At 38.8% G+C, this 26700-nt stretch overlaps 1 protein-coding gene across 1 annotated transcript in view; it reads right to left on the bottom strand.

The window, feature by feature from the left end:
* Positions 1-2988: 2988 nt before the first annotated feature.
* The window catches only part of NFXL1 (nuclear transcription factor, X-box binding like 1), a 67813-nt gene continuing 44101 nt past the window's right edge, over positions 2989-26700 (bottom strand). Inside the window, exons 18-22 of the mRNA XM_067468786.1 lie at positions 26120-26189; positions 19597-19701; positions 13096-13182; positions 8008-8061; positions 2989-5467 (exon numbers count right to left, since the gene is read on the bottom strand). Coding sequence (XP_067324887.1) covers positions 5294-5467; positions 8008-8061; positions 13096-13182; positions 19597-19701; positions 26120-26189 — 490 coding nt within the window. The 3' untranslated portion in view covers positions 2989-5293. The remainder of the gene's footprint in view (positions 5468-8007; positions 8062-13095; positions 13183-19596; positions 19702-26119; positions 26190-26700) is intronic.

The raw sequence follows: 26700 nt of genomic DNA, 5'->3' as shown, positions 1-26700 counted from the left end.
AGTTTTAATATATATATATATATATATATATATATATATATATATATAAACTATTTTAATGTACATGGATGTATTTATTATGTGTTTTATATCATGTTTGGCATTGAATTGTTGCCTGTTTGGAAGCCGTTCTGAGTCCCTCCTCGGAGGTCGAGAAGGACAGGGTATAAATGCTTCAAACAAACAAACAAACAAACAAACAAACGAATGAATGTTGATGTTACTGGACAAACTTCATCTTTTTGGTTGTCACCCTTGTCTCTGTTAGGCATTCAATGGATTCATCCATCTTACCATAAAATAACTCATCTCCATCAAAAGGTAAATCTCTGTCCAGGTACAAAACCCATTTATGCGAGACACAGAGACCACAAAGAACGTCAGTCATTTATTCTATCTTGATGCAAATAAAAAGGACCATACTTCAGAAGTAGAATACATACTTAGTGTGCAAAAACATCTCAGGGTCATTGCCCAGAATTTACAATGGAAAGAAACTTAGGTGGCCAGAAAGTGGGAAAAACTCCTTCCTGAGATCCAGAAGTATTGGAAATACTTGGTGAAATGGACAAATATCCCATCCTGGCCTTTGGTGGTTTTCTGTATTCTAAAAATAACTGCCAAGACAGTGTGTGTTCCAAACTACTGAAAAATAAACACACACACACACACATCTCATGTCAGAAGCAACTTGAGAAACTGCAAGTCACTTCTAGTGTGAGAGAATTGGCAGTCTGCAGAAACGTGGCCCAGGGGACGCCTGTGGGATACTTCTCATGTCCCCGCATAGGAAGCTGGAGCTGACAGATGGGGGCTCACCCCATCTCTTGGATTTGAACTGCCGACCATCTCATGGATTTGAACCGCACAAGGATTTAACTCATTGTGCTACCGTGGCTCCTTAATTTTTTACTGAATGTGCAATGCAAATTTCATGGTATACAGGACATCTAAAAATCCATCATTTTACAAAGTTTCTAGATATGTTCATTTCTGCTCCAGAGCAAGTAGAGAGAAAATTGTGTTGGGATAAACTTTCTTGCAGAAAAGAAAGGCGTTTAATGCTGTTTACATGTCTGAACAAAGTTGTGGCCAAGTTGTCAAATGATTGATCCAATGCATTATTGATAGTACCTTATTGGCCAAGTCAGCCATGGTTGACCTCATTTTGTCACGTTGTTTTGCCTTTCCATTCAGATCTGCCTCTGCATTCCAATAGATAAATCTATCACCCCGACATCCAAATGCAGGCAGACCCCAAGTTACAAACATCTGACTTACAAACAAGGTATAGATAAGAACAGTGTGACACAAAAAGAAGTGAGAAAAATCTACCCCTAGGAAGGAAATTCACTCATGAAAGAGTTATCATGGGGAAAAGGTGTATCCACTGAAGCTTTCTCACCAATTTCCACAACAATCCCATTTTTTTCCCCAAAATCCAATTATCACGGGAACAGAAAGTGAAGTGAAATCTTCTGAACAGGGGCACAGCAAAACAAACACCAACTCTTCCCTATGCTATCCTGTGTGTATGTGTTGTCGAAGGCTTTCATAGCCAGAATCACTGGGTTGCCTTGTTGTTTTTGTTGTTATTCATTCGTTCAGTCGTTTCCGACTCTTCGTGACCTCATGGACCAGCCCACGCCAGAGCTCCCTGTCGGCCATCACCACCCCCAGCTCCTTCAAGGTCAATCCAGTCACTTCAAGGGTGCCATCCATCCATCTTGCCCTTGGTCGGCCCCTCTTCCTTTTTCCATTTTCCCCAGCATCATTGTCTTCTCTAAGCTTTCCTTTCGTCTCATGATGTGGCCAAAGTACTTCCTCTTTGCCTCTAATACCCTTCCCTCCAATGAGCAGTCGGGCTTTATTTCCTGAAGTATGTACTGGTTGGATCTTCTCACAGTCCAAGGCACTCTCAGAACTTTCCTCCAACACCACAGTTCAAAAGCATCTATCTTCCTTCGCTCATAATTTTTATTAAGATTTATATGTCAAACTCACCATCACTGGGTTGCTGTGAGTTTTTTGGGCTGTATGGCCATGTTCCAGATGCATTCTTTCCTGACGTTTCGTCCACCTCTATGGCAGGCATCCTCAGAGATGGTGGACGGGAGAGAAAACATATTGTCTTCTCCTGATATAGAATCCTAGAACTGGAAGAGACCCCCAAGGGCCATCCAGTCCAACCCCCTACCATGCAAGAAGGCACAATCAAAGCACTCCCGATAGACACCCTCTGTGGAAAAGCCTCCAGAAGAGACTCCACCACACTCCAAGACAGCCTATGCCTCTCTCCGACAGATCTTACTCTCAGAAAGTTCTTCCAAATCTTTTCACTGAAATCTCTTTCCCTTACATTTGAAACCATTGCTCCCTTGTGCCCTGGTCTCTAGAGCAGCAGAAAGTCATTTTTCCCCCTCCTCCTCAATGGGACACCCTTTTAAATCTTGAACTATGGTTCTTATGTTACCCTATCTTCTTTTCTCCCAGCAAGAGTATATGCTAGATTGGCCGTTCTGTTTTCTCATATTATGCAGTGATCTGACCCAACATCCCTTGGAAATGTCTACAGTCATCCATCTATAGGAAGCACACAGACCATGAAGAAGAGGTTACTTACCTGTCACTGTGGTTCTCTGACTGGCCATCTGTGTTTTCACACAAACCACCATGTTTTGCCCTCATTTTCAGGCCTCTGCCAATCTTTGCAATAGACTTAGGAACTGAAGGGATGGTAGATGGGCAAGTAAAGTCCTGTGTAGTATAAGGAGGGGGATGAAGTACCTATCATGCTACTCACCTTTATAATATTCTTGTAGGTTATTTTGCACAGGTGCAAAACATATTTGTGAGGGCACACGTGGCCAAAATTACAGGTCAAGAACATGTTTCTCTAATATCCCTAAGTGCAGATTTTCAGTGTCAGTTTTCAGTATCCAAAATTTTAAAAATATAATAAAAATGAAAATATGTACTTGCACAAAATGGAAGAAATGAGTGTTTTAATATCAATTTTGAAATACCTAAAACAACACATAGCTCTTTTCTCAACGAAGCAAGGAAATCTTAACATTTAAACCTAGAGAATAATTTAAATACATATTGGCATGGATTTTCTCTCACTATAGGAAGAACACAAAACCAAAAAAAAAAAAAAAAGATTAATATTTCTAATTGTGGTATCTGATAAACCTGAGTCCCGTGAACATCCAAACTGACTATAAATAATATTTGAATAGTAAATTAAACATAACAAGAGAGGACAAAAAATGTGTTACTTCCTTCAGTTTGATGTGACAACATTGTCCATGTTCAGGTTCTGAGCGATTACCTTAATTATTCACTTCTGAAAAAACTGAGACATGGCTGTTTGTTAAGAGAAACATCTAACCCAGTGTTTCTTAGCCTGGGGGTTGGGACGTCTGGAAGGGGGTCATGAGGAGGTGTCAGAAGGGTTGCCAAAGATCTTCAGAAAACACTGGATTTTCTGTTGGTCATGGGAGTTCTATGTTTGGTTTAGTTCCATCATCAGTGGAGTTCAGAATGCTCTTTGATTGTAGGTGGACTATAAATCCCAAATGTCAGGGTCTGTTTTCCCTACCTAAACTCCATCAGTGTTCACATTTGGGCATATTGAGTATTTGTGCCAAGTTTGGTCCACATCCATAATTGTCTGAGTCCACAGTGCTCTCTGGATGTAGATGAACTACAACTCCCACACTCAAGGTCAATGCCCACCAAACCCTTCCAGTATTTTCTGCTGGTCATGGGAGTTCTGTATGCCAAATCTGGTTCAATTCCATCATTGGTGGAGTTCAGAATGCTCTTTGATTGTAGGTGAACTATAAATCCCAGCAACTACAACTCCCAAATGACAAAATCAACCCAACCCCCCAAACCCCACCAGTATTCAAATGTGGGCATATTGAGTATTTGTGCCACATTTGGTCCAGTGAATAAAATACATCCTGCATATTAGATATTTACATGACGATTCATAACAGTAGCAAAATTACAGTTATGAAGTTGCAACAAAAATAACGTTATGGTTGGGGGTCACCACAACATGAGGAACTGTATTAAGGAGTCGCGGCATTAGGAAGGTTGAGAAACACTGATCTAACCAGATTATCTCAACATGTAAACAACTACTTTTACATTTAAAAACATGATTTCGAGAGCAGATCCACATTTTATTGTACAGATGTGTACACCTGAATAAAGAATTAATTTACCAACTGTACATACACTACTTACTAGAATGTTAACACAACTACACATACATTAGACATACATATTAACGAATTTAAAGTTACTGGCCTTTGTGAAAAGTTATATATATACAAAACAATGTCTGTCTTTGAATGATTGTGACTTGAAGGATTTATTTATTTATTTATTTGGCTGGGTACAAAGTAGAATTTAAAGTAAAGGCTATTTGCATTAGAGCTGAAAAATGTCTATGAGAAAAATAAACTTTTCTCTTTGGAAATAGGATCCTGAGGGAAAAGTCTCTTGGGTACAGAATGCTGACAATGTATTACAAAAAGCTACTTCTGACACAGGACTTCTGTACAGCCAGAGTCGTTTCATTTTTTATATTAATGACTCACAAAAATAATCATGTGTCGTCGAAGGCTTTCATGGCTGGAATAACTGGGTTGCTGTGAGTTTTCCGGGCTCTATGGCCATGCTCCAGAAGCTTCTGGAACATGGCCACACAGCCCAGAAAACTCGCAGCAACCCAAAAATAATGTTTACTTCTGTTCTGATAATAACCCAGTTAAGGCAAAATGCTTGCATTTGGTGTGAAGCATACAAAAATGGCCTTTGCATGCAAGAGGATGTCGTAGCATGCACATCTGCTGAAGGAAATTCATCTAGTAGTGGGGCAATGTGTTTAGTGATCTTTATGGGATTAGCGTTTCTATGTAATAAATGTGGTCATCTATGGCAGTAACAAGTCTTTATTCTTCCTCTTCACTGAAAACACTGTGAACTACTCAAACCTAATATTCAGTGAGTGCATGCATGGAAATTCTTGCACATTAACATGAAACACAAGAATGTGAACAGGAACAGTACGTGAATGACCTCCCCTCCAATGAGACAGCTCAAATCTGTGTCCATTGTTTTAGAATTAATAGCATGAAATAATGACTCGCAATGTATTTCAAATTGATCTGGGGGGTAGACTGTGGTTGTTTTTCTTCACAACCGCATATCAAATCCTACTTTATACAACAAACTTTTTACTACAATCACATCTGCTGAAAAGAATATTACGATTTCAGTCATTGTAGGCAACGAACCATGCAACCATTACAACAGCAGCCCCAAATATTGGCAGGACAATCATATTCTTATATTTTTGCCATACAGATTTTTCAACTTCAACCTCATCCTTTTTTCTCTTGTTCTTCCGGCGGCCTTTTAGCCTGTTCTCAAAAGCCTCCAATTCAGCCTAGACAGAAATAAAAAGGGAGTTAAAATGGTGTATAAATATTAAAACTTCATGGAAGGTTTTCTTCCCCCCAAAAAATGTAATTGCAGAATAATATTTGGCAAACACATAACACGACACTGCCCCTTTCACATCCTCACAAAGGCATATCAGTAGTGTTAAGTACGACTGTAAATAAAAACCCTTTCATTTTGGGATGAAAGACCCTCTTGTAATGCATGCAGGAAGGAGTCATGGTAGCCAGGAGACAGCAGCTGAGTTTGTTGTGTAACACTGATACAAAGGATACGTGTTGGTTAACAAACCATATTCGAGTACAGTTGCTGTGATGGCACGTAACACCAAATAGTAGTTTAGCATTGCATGGATGTTCCATCAGATCAACAAAGCAGTGGACTCATATACCCTTCTTTCTCTCTCCGTTCCACAAGGCCAACCCCGTTTTAAAAGAAAGTGCTGCATTCAAATCAGGAAAGTGTTTTTTTTTTTAAAGTAACTAGCCATCCCCTGCCACTTGTTGCTGTGGCCCAGTATGTGTATTGTGTGTGTATATGTGTGTATATGCGTGTTTGTGTATATGTGTGTGGTTTTGCACATGCATTGCAATGTAATTTTCTTCTATTGTGTTTTCCAGTGTTTTTGTGAGTGATGGACACTCGTTGGCCTGATAGGTGTCTCGTGTCCAAATTTGGTGCACAAGATGCAGAGCCAACCTTCAGAAATGGGGCTACAAAGTGGAATCCACGACATGCGAGTGTGGAGAAGAGCAAACCACTGACCACCTGCTGCAATGCAACCTGAGCCCTGCCACATGCACAATGGAGGACCTTCTTACAGCAACACCAGAAGCACTCCAAGTGGCCAGATACTGGTCAAAGGACATTTAATCAACTACCATACTCACAAATTTTGTATTTTGTCTGTTTGTTTGCTTTGTTCTGTTAGAAATGTAATATAATCGACTGGTTGCCCTGACACGATAAATAAAAATAAATTTGGTGTCAATTTGTCCAGTGGTTTTTGAGTTATGTTAATCCCACAAACGAACATTACATTTTTATTTCTATAGATAACTTTTTTTTTAACCATATGGCTTGAAATTAACTAATTTAGAAATAGATTCAGAATTGTTTTAAACGATTTCTAAGTTTGATACCTGGCGATAGGAGAGTGGTTCCCAACCTTTTTTTGACCAGGGACCACTTGACCAGGGACCACTCTCCAACATTAGTATCAAAAGGGTTACAAATCTGTTTCTGGACAACTTTAGATTCGGTTTGGTTATTTGGGGTGCAGATTCAGAATATTGCATTGGATAGACCACGTCAACTCTAGTTTCTGATATAGAACATATGCCATCCTGTACTCACTCGCCCACAGAAAACCATATTTAATAATCTAGAGCTGATGTAGTAGTAGTAATAATCTTTCATGGGTAGTCAGCCTCCCCTCCTCCCCAACATCCCCATTGACTTGGCACAATAAGAGGGTTTCACAAGACCAGTCGTTCTCATTGCTGCGTGGTTTCAAGGCATCAGGGTAGTAATGGCGAGGCCTCAGACCATATTTTCATTCTTGCGGACCACTGGTGGTCCGTGGACCACAGGTTGGTAACCACTGCTATAAGAGGAGGAGGAGGAGGAGGAGGAAGAGGAAAGGGAGACAAAGAAGCCCACGCTTTTGCTGTAGTTGGGCGTATTGACATGTGTTCACATTGCACTAGGCCATGGTTTGTAATTGTATGCAAACCAGGAAAAGATGTGATATTGGTGACAGCTTTCACTACTACTTGGATTCCAATGAAAGTATGTATCTTTTTAAGACTAGCGACCCAATGTATGCATCTTCCTTCACTTTAGGAATCCAAAAAGCTTCCTTTTAAAAAACTGTTAAAATATAACAGGCTGTAAACCTACATTCAAGTTAATTTAAATAAAATTTAGTATTTACTCGAGCCAGTACACCATGAGGTACATGTTATCAAAAAAATGGATGTGCCAAAGAAGCAAGGAGAAGTGGACATCTGCCAAGCAAAGGCCTAGCTTTTCCTTGGCCTCCTCATCTGAGAAACAGAGAAGGGGGCTTGAGGAGTGAAAAGGTTTGGCTTATTTTTGGCCTCTCAGTTAAGAGGTGAAGATAAAGGGGCTTGGGGTGGGAAGGGGTGCCACTTCTCCTTGGCCTATCAGCTGAGAAACAAAGGAGAACCAGGCTTTGGGAGGGAAACACTGCTTCCCAAGTGGCCAATGTGATTGGGGCCAGTTGGGAAGTTGCTGCTCCTCTAGGTTAGTGAGTTTGCTAGCCTCACCCTAAGAGATGGGCACAGGCAGCTATAGGCACACAATTCTAATGTGCCACTGAATGTAATACTCATCTCAATTTTGGCTAAGGCTAAGCAATTAAGTCAACATAGATGTTCATTATATTCGAGTAAATACAGTAATTAAAACTGACATTAAAATAAATCTAACATTCAAAAACAAATCATAGAACTGTACTTAAATACTATTTTCCATTAGAATGGGAAAGAGACATGTGGATACCTGTTGCCTTCGTTTTTCCTCTTCAATGGCAGCTCTGGTTTCTGCTTCTTTCATCTGTGTGAACATAAACAATGTTTAATAGGCACACTAGCTACAATGTAATTGATTATTTCAGAAATACAATATGTTAAAACATCTGAAATGGGGCGAAAAATGGGATGACATTTCCTGGGATCATGTGAACATTTGAGACAGGCCAGTCCAATCTCATCTTCATCAGCTGTTCTCCAAAGGCCTTTCTCAACCAAGCCATTTTAGATACTGAAGATGTAAAGAACCGAACTTGTGACATTCCACATGAAAAGCATGTGCTCCTTCCAGAGCTCAGAGTGGTCATCTGGATAAAAATTTGGATCCTGAACTGAGGCATAAGACAGAGAGAAGTTCATATGCCAATGTGCCACGGTATTCTTGAGAAAACCTAGCGAGTAATTGCAAGAACGAGATAAACATGGCATAACACTGAAAAAAGTGTGATGCCTTTAAAATTACAAGAATGACATTTTAAAAAGCTGAGATCATTTCTGACCAGACTTTCCTATAACTCATGCCCACAAAGTTCATTTTTCTCTACATGAGAAGTTTTTAAAAATGCTCCAAATTAGCATCCTATCAATGACAGTAGAACTATATCAAGTTTCCATGACACAAACTAGGTCTGAACAACTTCACTGCACAGGTACAGATTAAAAAAAATCTTGATAGATGCATGTTTAATATTGGGAATGTATTATGAATCAACCCAAGGTCCATCTATCACAAGTGTCCCCTTTCCCATAGTCAACCAGATGCTATGCAGGAGAAGATGGCCATTGCAACCCAGTGATCACCTCTAGTTATCTGGTAGTCAAAAGGTATTACTTCCATCCAGTAGCAAAATGTTATTAAGCTTTCGTGGCCAAAGGCTTTTTAAAAGACTGAATCCTATATAATGAATGCCATGAATTAATTCTGCACAGTGCATAATTCTTTATTTTATCTGGAACACACTATCAGATTCAGTATCAGATAATACCAACTCCAATTTAGTAATATTAAAAAATTTCCTCTCTATCTATTATAAATCATACTGTTTTCATATGCTTAAGATGTATCCTTTGATAGCCTTGAAAATCCAAATTTTGCAGAAATGATATAAACACTCTACTATGTCAGTTGCACTTTACTTTCATATCCTTTCAGAAGCTGATGGCCATAACAACAGAAAATATTTCACATGGGGCAACACAAAATTATAATTGTGTTTTGATTCTTGCTATTTTATTATGAATCCCCAAAGCACATTCAACAAATTAGGATCATTCCTATCAATATACTTGAATGTACTCAATTATGTATCATAGATACATAACTAAGGAATGTATAAAATGTCATTTAAGAAATAATTACTTTTGGAATAATGTATACTGAAATAAGCCCTGTATGGCAAAAGTTTGTTAATTGTTGGGATATATCAAAAAAACTTTTTTTAAAAAAAACTTGAATGTACTCAAAAGAATTATAGGTTAATCAAGGCTAGCTGTTACTTAATACATTCTTAGTATGATCTGTTGTTCAATGCTCATTATTTTAACAATATTTCCACCAATTCATCTGTGGCAAAGGTTAAGAGATGACACAGCTACTTTCCTGAATTCACACCATCACTTAGATCTTTTAAAGATGTGGTGATTTTCCAGTCTAATAAATTACTAAACATCACCTTGCAAACAGAACAATGAAAAAATTGAGGATCTGTAATACAAAAGTAAATTAAATACACTGCACAGACTAAAAAAGAAACAAGAGGAAACTTGAGTCCAATAGCACCCAATGAAGAAACGTCTATGAATAGAAATTTCCTTTCAAATCTTTCCCACCCACACATCAAACTGATTTCAACCATATAATGTTGCTGATCGGACGGATCATTTCCTTCTTCACATTGCAACTCTTTTCGTTTGTAAACATCATTTTCACATAATGCCATAATTTAAGTTGGAGAAGGGCAAAGAATCATCTCCTTCTCCTCCATCTAAAACACATCCCATTTTTGCCACCTCAGCACAATCATAAACATTTATGTAAGTTCATGTAACGTAAGATACAAGTTTAAGCTCAGTTTACGTGGTTTTTGTTTGGTCGTGTTAGGAGCGACTTGAGAAACTGCAAGTTGCTTCTGGTGTGAGAGAATTGGCTGTCTGCAAGGACGTTGCCCAGGGGATGCCCGGATGTTTTACCATCCTTGTGGTAGGCTTCTCTCATTTCCCCACATGCTGGAGCTGATAAGAGGGAGCTCATCTGCATTCTCCCCAGATTCACACCTGTGACCTTCGGTCTTCAGTCTTGCCAGCACAGGGGTTTAAGCCACTGTGTCACCGGGGGCTCCTGTGTATGTGTATGTGGTAATGTACTACAATTACATGCCTGTTTGATATTCCATATAGTATACTGCAATAACAACTATGTCAAAAAATAGATCCCTCAAATAAATTGTGTGCATAACTAATTGCATTTCCACATATGCTTATTACAGTTTGCAAAAAGAAGGAATTTTATATCCATATTTATGTGCCATCAAATGTAATATGTATATTAATTTTCAAAACCTTAACCCCCACCCCACAAAAATGCTGTCAAATGTAATGTGCCCCCAGCAAGGCCCAAAACACAGAGGAGAGTGGATGGCAAGCTCAACAAGAGGATGACATGGCCAATGGCATAGACAAGGTCATGTCAGGGAGGTAGGCAGCCGAACGACCAAGAGGCAAGGGGAAGTCTCTGTCAGGCCGAGGCTGGTGAATTTAGAGAGCTTTGTGCACTTCCCAACTGGCCTCATTCGCAAGGCCATCAAAACCTCCTCCAAGACTGTTTTATGTATGCAAATAAATAAATAATAATAATAATTTATTTTTAACCCACCCTCTCTCCCCGAAGGGACTCAGGGTGGCTTCCAAACATAAAAATAAAACTGGCAAACATTCAATACCATCAACTCAACATTAAGACTATTATACATATAAATTGAAACAAATAAAAAGACATCGTTGGTAATATAAACCAAACCGTCAAGCATCATTGAGCATACATTTAAAACGGTGTAAGATATAAAAATATAGCTCTTCAATAAATTACAATAAAACAGTCACTGACAGCTTCTTCCATTTAAAGAGTTTATGATGTTACTCATCCTCCATACGTAAGTAAGCAAAAGTGGGTTTTTAGTTAGAATCATAGAATCAAAGAGTTGGAAGAGACCTCATGGGCGATCCAGTCCAACCCCCTGCCAAGAAGCAGGAATATTGCATTCAAATCACCCCCGACAGATGGCCATCCAGCCTCTGTTTAAAAGCTTCCAAAGAAGGAGCTTCCACCACACTCCGGGGTAGAGGGTTCCACTGCTGAACGGCTCTCACAGTCAGGAGTTCTTCCTCATGTTCAGATGGAATCTCGTTTCTTGTAGTTTGAAGCCATCGTTTCATGTCCTAGTCTCCAGGGAAGCAGAAAACAAGCTTGCTCCCTCCTCCCAGTGGCTTCCTCTCACATATTTATACATGGCTATCATATCTCCTCTCAGCCTTCTCTTCTTCAGGCTAAACATGCCCAGCTCCTTAAGCCGCTCCTCATAGGGCTTGTTCTCCAGACACTTGATCATTTTACTCGCCCTCCTCTGGGCACATTCCAGCTTGTCGATATCTCTCTTGAATTGTGGTGCCCAGAATTGGACACAATATTCCAGGTGTGGTCTAACCAAAGCAGAATAGAGGGGTAGCATTACTTCCCTAGATCTAGTTCTTTCTTAAAGGAGCGTAGGGGCTGTTCTGATTTCTTTTGGAAGGGAGTTCCAGAGGGAAGGGATGACCACGAAGAAGGCCCCCTCTCTTGTCCCCACCAGCTGTGCTTGAGATGGGGTGGGACTGAGGGAACAGGTTTACAGACAGGGATGTGGGGTGTCAAATAATCTGAGCCCAAACTGGAAGTTTGAAGGCCTCATGAATGAGGCCAGTTGGGAATCCTGCCAAATCAGTTCCTTCTTCATACTGTGGATTCCCTTGCCTGTTGGCCCTTTCACTAGCTACTTCTTTAATCCTAACCCTGAAGTGACCTTACCTGTGCCATTGGGCCTGTCATCCTCTTCTTGAGTTAATACGTCATCAAATCTATTGCACACCCTAATTTGGACTATGTAATTTAACCAAAAAAAGATGTGCATGAGACTCGTGTAAATATGGTAGCTCTTAATTTCCCTTTGCTACTGCCTTTTTGCAGAATACAAAGAAAACAGAACCAGTGGTCAGAAGCAATGAAATTTTACATGCTACAACCAGCATGTGTATTTTACCCATTTGTTCATATATCACCTTTTAAAAGTATCAATATTTTCAGCATTTGTATGTCATTATGCTTCCAGCTTCCCATAAGAAAGGATAGAGTCACATACACATATTTATCAATTGTTGACTGTGATGTACATGATAAGTCTTTATTTGCCTTACCTATTTGTTTGTTTATTTGTTTGTTAAAAATGCAAAACAACTGTTTGGTTTGCTCCTGACACAATAAATAAATAAATTTGCCTTACTCTATTCATGGAACTCACTGGGTATACCTTTAAACTGAACTGAAAGATTGAGATATACCTGTGTGTGCATGTGTAAGAGAATGAATCAGTTCATATTTGTGAAACCTGAAAAAAATTATGCCATTTCAACACAATCAGTCTAAGAGTATAAAATAATCTGTTCCAGTATTAGGATGATCTGCCCTTCTCCCACCGAATGAGCATACACCACTACTGCAAAAATATTCATGAGATATGCCAAACTGAAACAAAAAGGCAGGCAAGAGGCAATAGTAATTGTTAGTACATTATTCTATTAAAACATGCATAGCAGCTTATAGTATTAACAATTTATCATAAACAGAAAGACCATGACAATCTTCCCATGTTATATATCCCAAAAGAATATTAACACATAGCAGCTGTTGAACACAAATATATTTGATTTAATTGAATTTTGGCCCAATCATCTTGGAAAATAATCCTACATTCATTTTTCTCTTTCTGGAAGCAATGAAAATATATTAGAAACACACAAGGCAAGTTACCTCCGAAGCTTTCTGTTTCACTTCCTGGCATACTGCGTCACATTCTAATGAAACCTGGCCTTCTCGAAGCTTGCTACACAACATTTCCTAGAAGCAAGGTTATTAAAGTTAAAAAAAATCCTTACATAAGTCTGATAGGAAAACATATACCTCAAAATACTGTTTCATATATTAAAAAACAAGAAATCCACTCTTGATATTTGATCTCATGGTAACTACAACACAAATTATATCACTATTTCACTAGAATTTCATTGGCAAAACACTGACACTTGTAAATTACTTTTGGAGATAAAGAAGTTGGTACCTTTGATAAATCATGAGGTTGGGAAATAGGCAGGATAAGCTGCCACCTCCTCAGTGTTAAGAGAATCAAAGCAGCTATATCTCCTCTTAAAAATGAAGCAGAAGGCAAAAGTGGAAGAATACTATCTTTCAATCATAGCTAAACAACTGGGAATGGGCCAGAGTATGCTATGCTTCCATCTTGGAATGATTTTTTAAAAATCCAAATGTAACTACAGTCCAAGAGATAACACAGTATCGATACTCACCAAAGTGAAATTACTGCCATTTCCCTACCTAAGTAGTGGTTTTAATTAGGGATTTGGATCCAGTTAACCCATATTCTTTAATCTGGGAATCTAGCTTGCAATGCATTTTGTTAATTTGTACGTTTTCACCATAGGTTTTTTCTAGATTATAAACTGCAAATCTAGAATGAGTAATTAGAGTATAGCTCTTTCTTAAAGTGTATCATATGTACACAGACTAACAATATGTCCTATTTTGTAGAAGGAAGACCAATATCTGAAGAGCTGTACAGTGCAAGTCTAGTTTGAAAATATGAAGTAGTAGTAGTAGTAGTAGTAGTAGTAGTTCTGGTGTACAAAACTCCTGACGTCATGACTGTGGAAAAATACCAAAGTATGGATCGTCGATGTTGCAATCCCAGGTGACAGCAGAACTGATAAGAAGCAACTAGAAAAACTTTCTGGAAGATTTAAAGACAGAGCTGCAAAGACTCTGGCACAAGCCTGTGAAGGTGGTCTCAGTAGTGATTGGCACACTGGGTGCCATGCCTAAAGACCTTGGCCTGCACTTAAAAACAATCAGTGCTGACAAAATTACCATCTGCCAGATGATAAAGGTCACCCTACTCCAGTGGTTCTCAACCTGGGGTCCCCAGATGTTTTTGGCCTACAACTCCCAGAAATCCCAGCCAGTTTACCAGCTGTTAGGATTTCTGGGAGTTGGAGGCCAAAAACATCTGCGGACCCCAGGTTGAGAACCACTGCCCTACTCGGATCTGCACGCATTATTCACCAATACATCACACAGTCCTAGACACTTGGGAAGTGTTCGATATGTGATCAAATACAGAAGCCAGCATAGTGATCTTGTCTGCTGTGTACTAATCTTGTTGTGTATCAAATAATAGCAATAAAACTTTATTTATATCCTTCCCTATCTCCACTTCTGACCAAAAGGTCATGAGTTCGAAGCCAGCCCGGGTTGGAGTGAGCTTCTAACCAATTGTCCAGCTTGTTGTCGACCTTTGCAACCCGAAGGACAGTTGCATCTGTCAAGTAGGAAAATTAGGTACCACCTATGTGTGGGGAGGCTAATTTAACTAATTTACGAGGCCATTAAAAAAAAGACTCCAGCAAAGCACTCCAGCAAAAGCATGTGTGGAATGCAGAAGTACTTCATCAGTGTCGCAGATGGACGATGAAAGCAACAGCTCCCCTGGCGGCCAGAAAAGTTAAATAGCCTCTTACTGTCTGTGTATATGTGTTGTGTGTCTTTGGCATTGAATGTTTGCCATATATGTGTACACTGTAATCCACCCTGAGTCCCCTGAGGGGTGAGAAGGGCGGAATATAAATACTGTACGTAAGTAAGTAAGTAAGTAAGTAAGTAAACAGCAGCAAACATTCAATGCTGTAAAATGCATCCAGAAATAAAACAATCATAAATCAAATAAAGCATATTAAAAAACAACATCAAACAATAGCAAGACATTACAACAAATTAGGGATGAAATAACTAAAAAATTAAGATGTAACAAATGAACATTTAGGGACAAGACTTAAAATTGGGACTAATTAAATTTTAAAGCCGGAGTTTTAGGGATTTTAAATCAGTTTTATGGATTTTTACTGTTGGTTTTGAATTAATATCAATAGTGTATCATTCTGTTGTCATGTTTGCATATTTTTGGATGTCAAATGGTAATGAAATACTTTTGTAAGAAGAGGGCCCAGTACCTATATCTATAGGACTGCTACTTGCAATTTCAATTACTTGCATCCAAAACAAAAAGTATTTCTTAGGTCTTCCAGCATGATTCTATGGTATGCTTACATTGGAAATTGATCACAGAATCGTACTGGAGAACCTAGAAATGTGATAGAGCTGTTCTCTGTATACATTGCCTAGTACTCCAGCATGATTCTATGGCATGCTTCCATTGTAAGTCAACCATAAAGCCCTGCTGGGGGACCAAGGAAAGCTAGAGTTATGTTCTTTCTCTACATTTCTATTCTGATTCCACTGGAATCCTTCATTTCAAAAGGATTAACTATTATCCGCAGTTTCACATTTACATGCAACGTTTTCTGTGTATTTCCTGCAGATAAGTGGTCTACATGACTTTCCTAGGAAATCTTGCAATGCAATACGATAAAATTATTTCTTTAAGCCCTTTTTTATACCTGCACTAATCAACAACAAAAATGCACTCACAGAAAGGATCTTTCTTCTATGTCACAGGACTTCACTGCTTACGGTTATAAAACATAAAACAGACTCTTTTGAAGTATAGTACAATTCAACATTTGACTAGGAATTGAATAGTTGCTTTTCTTTAGTGTCATTCACTGGTTTGTTCTAGGCAGAAAAATTATGATTATAGGCCATATTTTTAGCATGTGAGGTGGCAAAGCAGGAATACAAATAAATGCAAAACATTGACTGTTTTAGGAGCTTTTTCTCAATAAATACCATCTGTATCAAGGCAGTGCATTATTCAGAAAATATAAAGAAATTCATTCATTAGAAAACAATGTTCTCATGATGCCAGGTGATTATGTTTATTTAAGCATTTGTGCCCACATGAGTAAGAAATATGTGTCTAGTAAACATGGATGCTGCTGCTGCTGATCTTACCCATTAATGCTGATGCTTCATGAACTTTCATTGATCAAATGACCAGCCACTGCCAGAAGGGACAGAGAGTTTCATCTTTGCTGATGATCATGTCATCACCACTCAAGCAGAGAGCTTTGAAATGGTTGAACAAAAGTTCTCCAAAACTTTAGGTGCTTTTACTGCCTACTACAGAGAAAACCAGCTGATTCCTAATCCATCTAAAATGCAGACGTGTGCTTTTCATCCTAAAATCGGACAAGAATCTTGAGGTCTGAAGATTACCTAGGAAGGAATCCCACTGGAGCATTGCAGCACATCCAAATACCTGGAAAACACCTTGGACCATGCTCTGGCTTACAAGAAGCACTGCTTGACTATCAAGCAAAAAGTAGGTGCTAGAAATAATATCATACGAAAGCTGACTGGCACAACCTGGGGATCACAACCAGATACAATGAAGACATCCGCCCTTACGCTTTGCTACTCTGCTGCTGAATACGCATGCTCAGTATGGAATACATCTCACCATGTTAAAACTCTTAATGAGACATGCCACATTATCATAGGATGTCTACGCCCGGCACCGCTGGAGAAATTATACTGCTTAGCCCAGGGGTCCTCAAACTAAGGCCCGAGTATGGCCCTCCAAGGTCATTTAACCGGCCCTTGCTCAGTGTCAACCTAAGTCTGAAATGACTTGAAAGCACACAACAACAACAACAACAACAACAACAACAACCCTATCTTATCAGCCAAAAGCAGGCCCACACTTCCCACTGAAATACTAATAAGTTTATAATTGTTAAAATTGTTCTTCATTTTAATGATTGTATTATTTTAAAGTGATTTTTGCACTACAAATAAGATATGTACAGTGTGCATAGGAATTCATGTTTTTTCAAATTATAATCCGGCCCTCCAACAGTTTGAGGGACTGTGACCTGGCCCTCTGTTTAAAAAGTTTGTGGACCCCTGGCTTAGCTGATATTACTACCTGATGCCTGATACCACCGGATATCTGCCGGAAAGTAGCAGCCAGCAATGAAAGGACCAAGGTATCGACATCTCTGGCTCATCCTCTGTTCGGATATGAGCCAACACGGCAACACCATAAATCAAGAAATAGCTTCCTAAGATCTACAGAGATACTCACAGAAACACTTCAGCAAGCAAGAGTCCAAAAGTTGCAGGCTAAAACATGGAACCTCAATCAGTGTGGCTACAAAGTGAAGTCATTGACATGCGAGTGTGGATAAGAGCTTGTGGTTTTTTATACATTATAACTTTAATCTCAATCTGCTTCTGACACGATAAATAAATAAATTAACTTTCAATAAAGCTGATTCTGCTCTTCTCCCACTTACCTCTCTTAACAGCATTCACTTTCTAAGAAACAACTGCTCCAGATACAAGAACCATCACTGGACCATTAACTATCGGAATTATTTTAAGAATGTTTTCTTTTTTCTTCAGCACCTGACTGTTCAATGTGCTTCAACTTTTCCTTGGTCTTTCTTCCAAATCAATAGTGTCTATATTCAAGTCTAATTCAAATTTTATCTTATTTTCCATGCTTTCCTTCAACTGCAATGCATTACTTGTATTAATCAAAGCTTCCTTTCTTTCCATTCTAAGCTTTCCACCACTGCTCATTCTGTATATCATACTTTCTCTCTGTCTTTCTCTTTCTCTCTCTTTTTTGTTGCAAAAAAAGATTACTAGTTGTGTCCGTGATTCCCTTCAGAATAACAGAAGTGCCACTAAAAATGCTCTCTGGCAAAACATAATAATGCTATGTAAAGGAAACCATCTATCCATTATATTGTCTACTTCAGGGGTGATGATGACACTGAAATTGCATTGAGATGTGGGGAATGTCTGCTGTAAAATGCATTAAGGATTCATAAGTTTAGCAACTGTTCTTGGCCCAATTTTTTATGTAATTTAATCTGTCTTTTCCTGATCCCTTGTCAGGAAAATGTATTTCCTCTCTTGAGCTAAAGTATACCATATATTTCCCAGCAGAATTATGTAGTCTGAGTATGTTTAGTAGAATTGATTTCTTTTAAGGCTATTGTTCCTACGTGACAGCCTGTAGTCTCAAACTGTATGTTTTTGGAAGCCAAACTTTCAAGTAGCAAGTTTTGCTTCATTGAAATTCCAACTTTGTATCAATGAAGATCTAGCATTCTGAAAGTAACATCTATTGTATAGCTTTTATTTTCAAGTTAGGGTGTTTTTGTTTCCTCAGGCATCTTTATATTTTGCTTTGCTCATTGGAAGACTACCGTATCTTAAAGAATGGAGATGAAGGATGAGATTCTGTTTAAAAATATAGAGATTTACACAAGCAAATGCTAGACCAGTGACAGAACAGAATGGTATGGATGGTAGCTTCCCAGTACAAAACATGGACTGTCAGTGGCCATTCTGATTACATAGGATGGAACTGGCCATATCTGCTGAATGACTTGTAAAATGGTTCATTTCACTGTAAGCAAATGGGAAACCGCTTGTAAAGGGATATTGATATAATCTTACACAAACTTACACGAACTAAGGCAGAGACATCTCCAGCTCATCCCCTGTTTGGGTATCAGCCAGCATGTCAACACTTAAATCTAGAAATAGTTTTCTAAGATCTACAGAGACACTCACTGGAACACCTCAGCAAGCGAGAGTCCAAAAGTGGCAGGCTCAAACCCAGAGCCTCAACCAATGGCTGATATCAAATGAGAGACTCCCCCTGGGCACACAGAGGACTGGGCGACTTGGAAGGCGCTGAACAGACTGCGCTCTGGCACCATAAGATGCAGAGCCAACCTTCAGAAATGGGGCTACAAAGTGGAATCCTCGACATGCGAGTGTGGAGAGGAGCAAACCACTGACCACCTGCTGCAATGCAACCTGAGCCCTGCCACATGCACAATGGAGGACCTTCTTGCAGCAACAGCAGAAGTACTCCAAGTGGCCAGAAAGGACATTTAATCAACTACCAAACTCACAAATTTTGTATTTTGTCTGTTTGTTTGGTTTGTTCTGTTAGAAATGTAATATAATTTGACTGGTTGTCCTGACACGACAGATAAATAAATAAACATGAACTAATAAAAATCTCAGCAATCAGCAATTAGGAATTACACTGGCACAGTGTCTCAAAAAGGATTCCAGTCAAATCATTACTCTGCTGCTCTAAGTGGCATTTCTATTATTTTATTTTTATTACTCTCATTTTCTTTTCTTTTTTATTTGTCTTTTGATAAACAGATATAAAGGACAGTATACAGATCTTTGAAATTAAGTATTAAAGTAAGCGTAAATTAAAAGTGAGTAAAACACAAAATTTACCTTTTTGAGCCTTTTGCAAGGACAGCGGACCTTGACTTTTTGGTTGCAATTCTGAGGGCAGCCACCTGGATGGCAAATTTCTTTACATCGATGACCACAGGATAGCTGCAAAGAGAAGAAAATTTTAAAAACTTCCTATGAATTGGCAGTGGCACAAAATACTATTCAAGTCTGCTAAACAAAGGCTTGATTTCTACTGATATACATTTACTCTTTACAAATGAGGGCCAATGTTCAACAATACCATTTTATTTCAGGAAAATATCACTGTGTACCCCAGTTCTTCAGGCTATGTACGGGACATTCAACATTTCTAGTTACACAACTAGGAGCTGCAGTGGCGCAATGGGTTAAACCCTTGTGCTGGCTGAACTGCTGATCTGATGGGAGTCTGGGTGTCAGCAAAAGGTTAAGGAAGCACCCTATATGGTCCATTATGGGGGAGGGGGCTTTCATATCCTTCATTAAGACCTAGATTAAAAGAATCACAGTTAAGATACCCCTCTTTCTGCAATACTTTCCCTTATGTCTGTAGAGGAGACTGGGTTTAATGCTTCGTTAAAACTGTTTCTTTCTACCCTAGAGATCCTTTCCCTTCTCTGTCTGTAGAGGAGACCAGGTTTGGTGCATCTTAAAACTGTTTCTTTCTGCTCTAGAGGAAACAGGCTGCAGGAGTACACACTCTCTCCCTGCATGCAGCTTTCCAAGGCATGTAAGGAGGCTTTTCACTTCCCAGGGAAGAAAGAGTGATCGACCTGAGCCTATCTCCCCGGGCTTCCTTAAAAAGCCCCTCTTTTTGCTCTACTGCAGACCCTGTCTGGAGTGGGCAGGCACTCTTCAATTTCCAGGTTTAATGCTTCCTTAAATCTGTTTCTACTTTCTACTCTAGAGGAGAGGTAACTAGGTGGTAATACTTTTCAAAGAATGAGGGTTTTCTTTTTGTTTGCTGAGATTAATAATTATTATCTTTTAGAAGTATTTGAAGGAGAGGAAGGGAAGGAGGGGGGAAAAGCCAAAAGGGTGACTTTCCCAAGCCCCCACCCACCAGTTTCCGCACGTCCCCGGCTCCTAGTCAGCCTGACTAAATAAAAAGAATCAAGAAAATAAAGGAAAATAAATTAAAAAGATTAAACTGTGGTGCCAAACCGGGGAGGAGGAGCCGAGATTGGCTGCCACATGGTCCCATTTTGGGCGGGAATCCGTGACGGCTGGCCCCTTGCCATTACTGGCACCCGAACAAACCGAAGGAGCCGAATTGGCCAGAGGAAATGGCTAAAAATCAATTCAGTCTCAAGCCTACAGTTATTTACATGTGAAAATAAATGTTGCCTTTGTATAGTACCCTCTATACAAAGGCGACATTTGTTTTCACGTGCAAATGACTAATATTTCAAATGATTAAATTGATTTTATAATTTTTATTTCACATTTCCCAGAATAATTTCTACAGTAAGATTCTAATTAAACATGGGGTCTTCCAAACATTATTCTTTTTAAAAAAATAATAAACTTTGTTTCAAATTTTTCTCTGATATAAACAAGAATATATATATTTGATTTTTATTCCAGTCCACAGAATATTCTAACAACAGGAGGAAGGATGTGAAATTTACATTGCATTTTAGGGTTTATAATGATAATTTTGTTTCCAGTAGGCTGGAAAATAAGTATCTTAAGATAATCATTTTTACAGTGTAAGTTTTCAGCTCTGTGGTGCCATAATTTTTTTTAAAGGGGTAATAATTGTTTTAATATTTACAATGACTGTCTTTCACATTTGCCAAGACTAGTAAATGTATTTTTATGGCAATACTGAGAGGACTACTGCATTACATACCCTATAATATTTTACAGAACCATATGAGGGCATAATTTCAAGGTCACTGATTTTAGAAAAGAAGGTTATCTGTCCTTATGTTTAAAATGTATGCTTAACTAACACCATCTGTACATTTTTGTAATGGTTTTCTATACTGATCTTGATTTCTATAGGCTGATTTACACATACTGCTTGACATATAGAAAGAACTCAAGCTTGGAAATGATTTTTTTAAAAACTAGTTGCAGTAATTTCAATTATAAAAAGTCATTAGCTACCATGCCAGTTATTTTTATTAGAAAAAAAATAACCATTCACTTTCTGATTTCTTAGAAGTAATTAACCGAAATGTTACAAATTAGTAACTCAGTGTATAAAACAAACGTAAGTGAATACAACATTAGAAATGGAATACATATACATAGACAGTGGTTGAAATTTAAAATGTTTCCATAGAATTTATAAGAGATTGGCATAACAATATGCCTAGACCTATCCTGTATCTAAAATGTAAAAAAATGCCTTCAAATATTCTTAGAACTTGAAAAACTACATTTAAAATGCTATTGTTGAACTCAGCTCTATTCTGCACCAGAAAAAAAGTTATTTACTGGGCTCCTATTGAGCCAAACGCAAATAATTTCTCAAAAGTAACACTGGAAAATCTCAACAAAATATTCTGAAAATATCCTATTTGCACGACTACAAGACTTCTAGTTTCCAAAATTACAATATCAACATTTTAGGGTTTTTATTAAATGAGATGTTTTACATACAGTCTCAGATAATGTAGCAAACATATGACCATGTGCTTTGTGAGTATGTAACAGTTATAATACGTTTTGCATATGGATTTACGAACTTGTACAAGGCAGTATTTATATTTTAAAAGTCTCTAGTGAAATGTTAACAAAATTGAATAATGTCTGCCTGGTAACTGAGCTTACTCGCTCCCTAAAGCCAAAGGAAATGTGATATCGACAAAAGTTAACACTTGTACCAGACAGTGAAAGCTCTTTCTGTGTTATGTATTTCCGTAGCCAAAACAAAACTCTCTAACTTGTCAAGGTTCAAGATTTGAAGGTACAGCTTATATCTTATAAACACTGAGACTAGATACAATTTTTCATAATACTCTATAGTAATGTCACTTTAAAATTCAGCTTGCAACAGACTATAGCAATACCAATTTGAATCTATATAAATAAAAATGTAATGTTCGTTTGTGGGATTAACAGAACTCAAAAACCACTGGATGAATTGACACCAGATTTGGACACAAGACACCTCTCAGGCCAACGAGTGACCATCACTCATAAAACACTGAAAAAAACAGCAGAAGGGACTTTAAAAAGCCAAAAAAAATTACAACGCATACACAAAACCACATATATATACACAAACACACATATATACACACATATATGCATACACACACAAAACACACAGAAAGGAGGAAGGAAGGAAGGAAGGAAGGAAGGAAGGAAGGAAGGAAAGGAGGAGGGAGAGAAGGAAGTAAAGAAGGGTAGAGAAGAAAGGAAGGAGGGAGAGAAGGAGGAGGGAAGGAAAGAAAGAAAGGTAGAGAGGAAGGAGGGAGAGAAAGAGGGAGAGAAGAAGGAGGGAAGGAGGGAAGGAAGGAAAAAAGGATAAAGGAAGGAAGGAGAGAAGAAGGGAGAGAAAAAGAAGGAGAGAAGGAAAGAAAAAAAGGGTAGAGAAGGAAGGAAGGAGAGAAGGAGGGAGAAAATGAAATAAAAAAGTGGAAGCGGGAAGGAATGAGAGAAGGAACGAAAGAGAGAAAGAGGGAGGGAAGGAAGGAGACAAGGAAGGATGGAACCAAAGAGCAAAGGAAGCAAGAAAAAAAACAGGCAGAGAAAGAAGAATGGAAAGGAAAAGAGGAAAGGAAGGAAAGAGGGAGGGAAGGAAGGAGAGAAAGAGGGAGGGAAGGTTGGCCACAGCAAAGCGTGGCGGGTATAGCTAGTAGCTTATGGTCTCTTTTATGCATATCTCAAGCCCAGTCTACATTGACCACTTAGGTCATTGTGAGGATAGGTCAGCACCATACACTATTGGAGCTAATCCAGGTTAACCCAGGAGGTGATGCTTCTGCAGGGGGGCTGGCCCAAGTTAATCCAGAGAAAGCAGCTTAATGTGTTTTGCACTCCTGGTTTGTTGCACCTCAGAGTAGAATCACCTTGCTGAAGAACACCAAACTGCACACAGCCAGTAGTCTTTAGGGTTTATTAAAAATAAAAGGTAAAAAAGTTCTTAAAAGCAAAGGCAATGTTTCAAAAGATCAGGATAGCATAGCACTTGAAGCATAATCCAATAGGCATCACCAAAGCAAGATCCAAGAGAACATGACAAAATCCTGGAACCATGAACACAAAGACTGGAAGGTAAATCCAGCCTAGCTTAGGCAAACTCCTTAGGTAAACGCGAAAGTTGCTTTGACAAAGATCTGGTCTCAAACCCGTTTAATACCCTTTGCAAAACATGAAGGCGTTTCTTTGGCTTCTGGCCTCCCTCTTGTTAGCTATCCTTTCACTCCTTTGAACACGGAATTCCAACCGGGTGGCCCTATCTAGAGTTCCCGTATCATCAAGGTCAATCTGCTCGTTAGCAGCCTGTTTTCCTGCTTGCTCATTATCAGGCTGAGAACTAGGCAAAGAGCTATCCTCTCTTTCAGAGTCAGTCTGCACCTGGCTGCTATCTTCAGTTTCTACACTCTCATGCCTTGCTGTGGAAAACTGCACTTTTTCCTCACTGGCTATAGCAGGGACATCTATAGCAGGGACATCTTGAACCAAACTGTGAACCTGAGTCCCATCATCCTCGTCAGAAGCACTCTCTGATTCCAGCTGTGTCACAACATGGTTAAGCTAATCCGGTGGAAAACCAGATGCCTGAAGCAGGAGTAAAATGAGATCCAGTTGTCCTAACAGCCATCCTGTACTCCATGGGCTAAAGTGGACGGGGTGGCTGTCTTTCCCACACCTTCCTTCTATTTCCATTGCTGAGGGCTTCCTCTTCCATGTTGCATGACATGTGAAGGAGGATGTTAGGAGAGAGGGGGGAAAGCAACGCAGAAGAAGAAGCCCCAAAAATAAAGTAGGTTGTCCTATTGCTGTGCAACCAGCGGCAGCACTGGGACAGGGGTAGGGGTAGTGTTCAGGTACTCCTGATCTGTGTCCCAGATGCCGGGCACTAATAAAAGGAAATGGTCCCAATGTTTTTGAACCCCTTTCCAGGTCTTAAGTTAACAAGGTAGGTAAAGGTTTTCCCCTGACATTAAGTCCAGTCGTGTCCATCTCTGGGGGTTGGTGCTCATCTCCATTTCTAAGCCGAAGAGCCGGCGTTGTCCGTAGACTTCTAAAAGGTAATGTGGCTAGCATGACTGCATGAAGTGCCGTTACCTTCCCGTTGGAGTGGTACCTATTATTCTACTCACATTTGAATGTTTTCAAACTGCTGGGTTGACAGAAGCTGGGGTTGACAGTGGAAGCTCACGCCGCTCCCCGGATTAGAATCTGCAACCTTTCAGTCAACAGTTTTAGCAGCTCAGCAGTTTAACCCACTGCACCACAAAGTAATATAAAAACCGTTTTCTGTAATTGACCCACTATAAACTTCAAAATGTCTGTTCCTTCTTTTTCTACAACACCAATTATGATATTCAGGTCCCATTTCTGATTCTCAGATCTACTATTTTCAGCCATAAGGCTATCTTTTTGACTCTTACATCAAATGTATGTCAGCCACAGCATTTCTGTGCTTATAATCTCTTGTAATTGTGCTGCATTTTCAGACAACTGTGTTTCTACAAGCTATAAAATCTCTGTAATCACTGCTACGGGCTCATTATTGTTACTGGACCCTAAGACCTGCTTGATGATTTGGAGCTCTGCAAGAGTTCTAGATGCATCCATCCTAATTTTCAAAACACCTTTCAGTGTTTATAGGGTAGCATTATAGGTCCTGTAATAATCTCACATTTCTTCCCAAGTTCTTCCCTTGTTCATAGTATTATATAGTTGTATCAAGTATTTCTTTCTGTCCAAAGCTGTCAAATATTTGCAATTTTGGGACCATGCTGGATCTTTATTTTCTGTACATTTTTGAGTATTTGGAAGCTATCAACGTATTGCAACAAGCCATACCCTGAAAAAGATATGCATTTCTTTTCTTTTTCTCATCAGGTCATAGGACCAAAATAAACAAAGAAAAAATGCTTGCCACCACAAAAAGCTTTTACAGAAAAAATGTGGAAATCCTTGCAAATTCAATAAGCTTACTGGCATTTTAGTATCTACTGTATCAGTGTTTAGCAACTCAAATAGCAATAAACTATATTTTTAAAGCAGGAAATAATTTGCCTTGGCATTCTTTGCTTTCCCCTAAGTATAGATCAATATTATAAATAATAAACAAAAAGGACTAATGATATTCAATATATGTGAAAAGAGACAAAGTCTCTGGATACTGAACAAAGTAATGATTTTATTCACACCTACGTTGTAAACTATCACTTGCCAGGCATAAGCTTTGGTGACACTCTTTTTAGAATCCCCACAGGTTGACTGCATTCCTTTGAAAGCGGCCATAACATTATTTTCATGCTACAATGTGTTGGGCTATTTTCAAGATTTTTCTTTAAACCCTGAGATTTGCTCTTTTCAAGATTGCACAATTACGTAAGTGGCCTACCTCTTTTGGACACTGATTTTTACAGGAACTCAGCTCCTCCTTTTCCTTTAGATTGGCAGAAGTGATTTTTCTAAAATAAAATATAGAAAGATTATCATTGTGAAATTAAAAAAGAAACAACCTATAAGATAAATGACCTATGGATTTTGACCACTGTCAAGACAGATTTAATACACACAGCCCCTAAAAATATCTCCCAATTACAGGCAGTCCCCGAGTTACAAACACTGACAAGAACGGGGGTGAGACAACAAGAAGTAAGAAAAATCTACCCCTTGGAAGGGAAATTCACTCCTGAAAGAGTTATCATGGGGAAATGGTTCTTCACTGAAGTTTTCTCACCAGTCTTTGTTTCAACAAGCCAAATTTTTCAAAATCCAATGATCACGGGGACAGAAAGTGAGGTGAAATCTTTTGAACAGGGGCACAGACAGAAAAACAAACACTACAGGGGTGTTAATCCTTCTCTATGCTATCCAAAGCTTGTGTATCTGTGTGTGTATGTGTATATGTATATTTATATATGCATATGTGTGTTTATACACACACACACACACACATATAGGCTGGAGTTACACTTG

Source organism: Anolis sagrei, chromosome 5, assembly GCF_037176765.1.
Source record: "Anolis sagrei isolate rAnoSag1 chromosome 5, rAnoSag1.mat, whole genome shotgun sequence".
NCBI classification, from domain to species: Eukaryota; Metazoa; Chordata; class Lepidosauria; order Squamata; family Dactyloidae; genus Anolis; species Anolis sagrei.
This window is presented reverse-complemented; position numbering and strand designations above follow the sequence as displayed.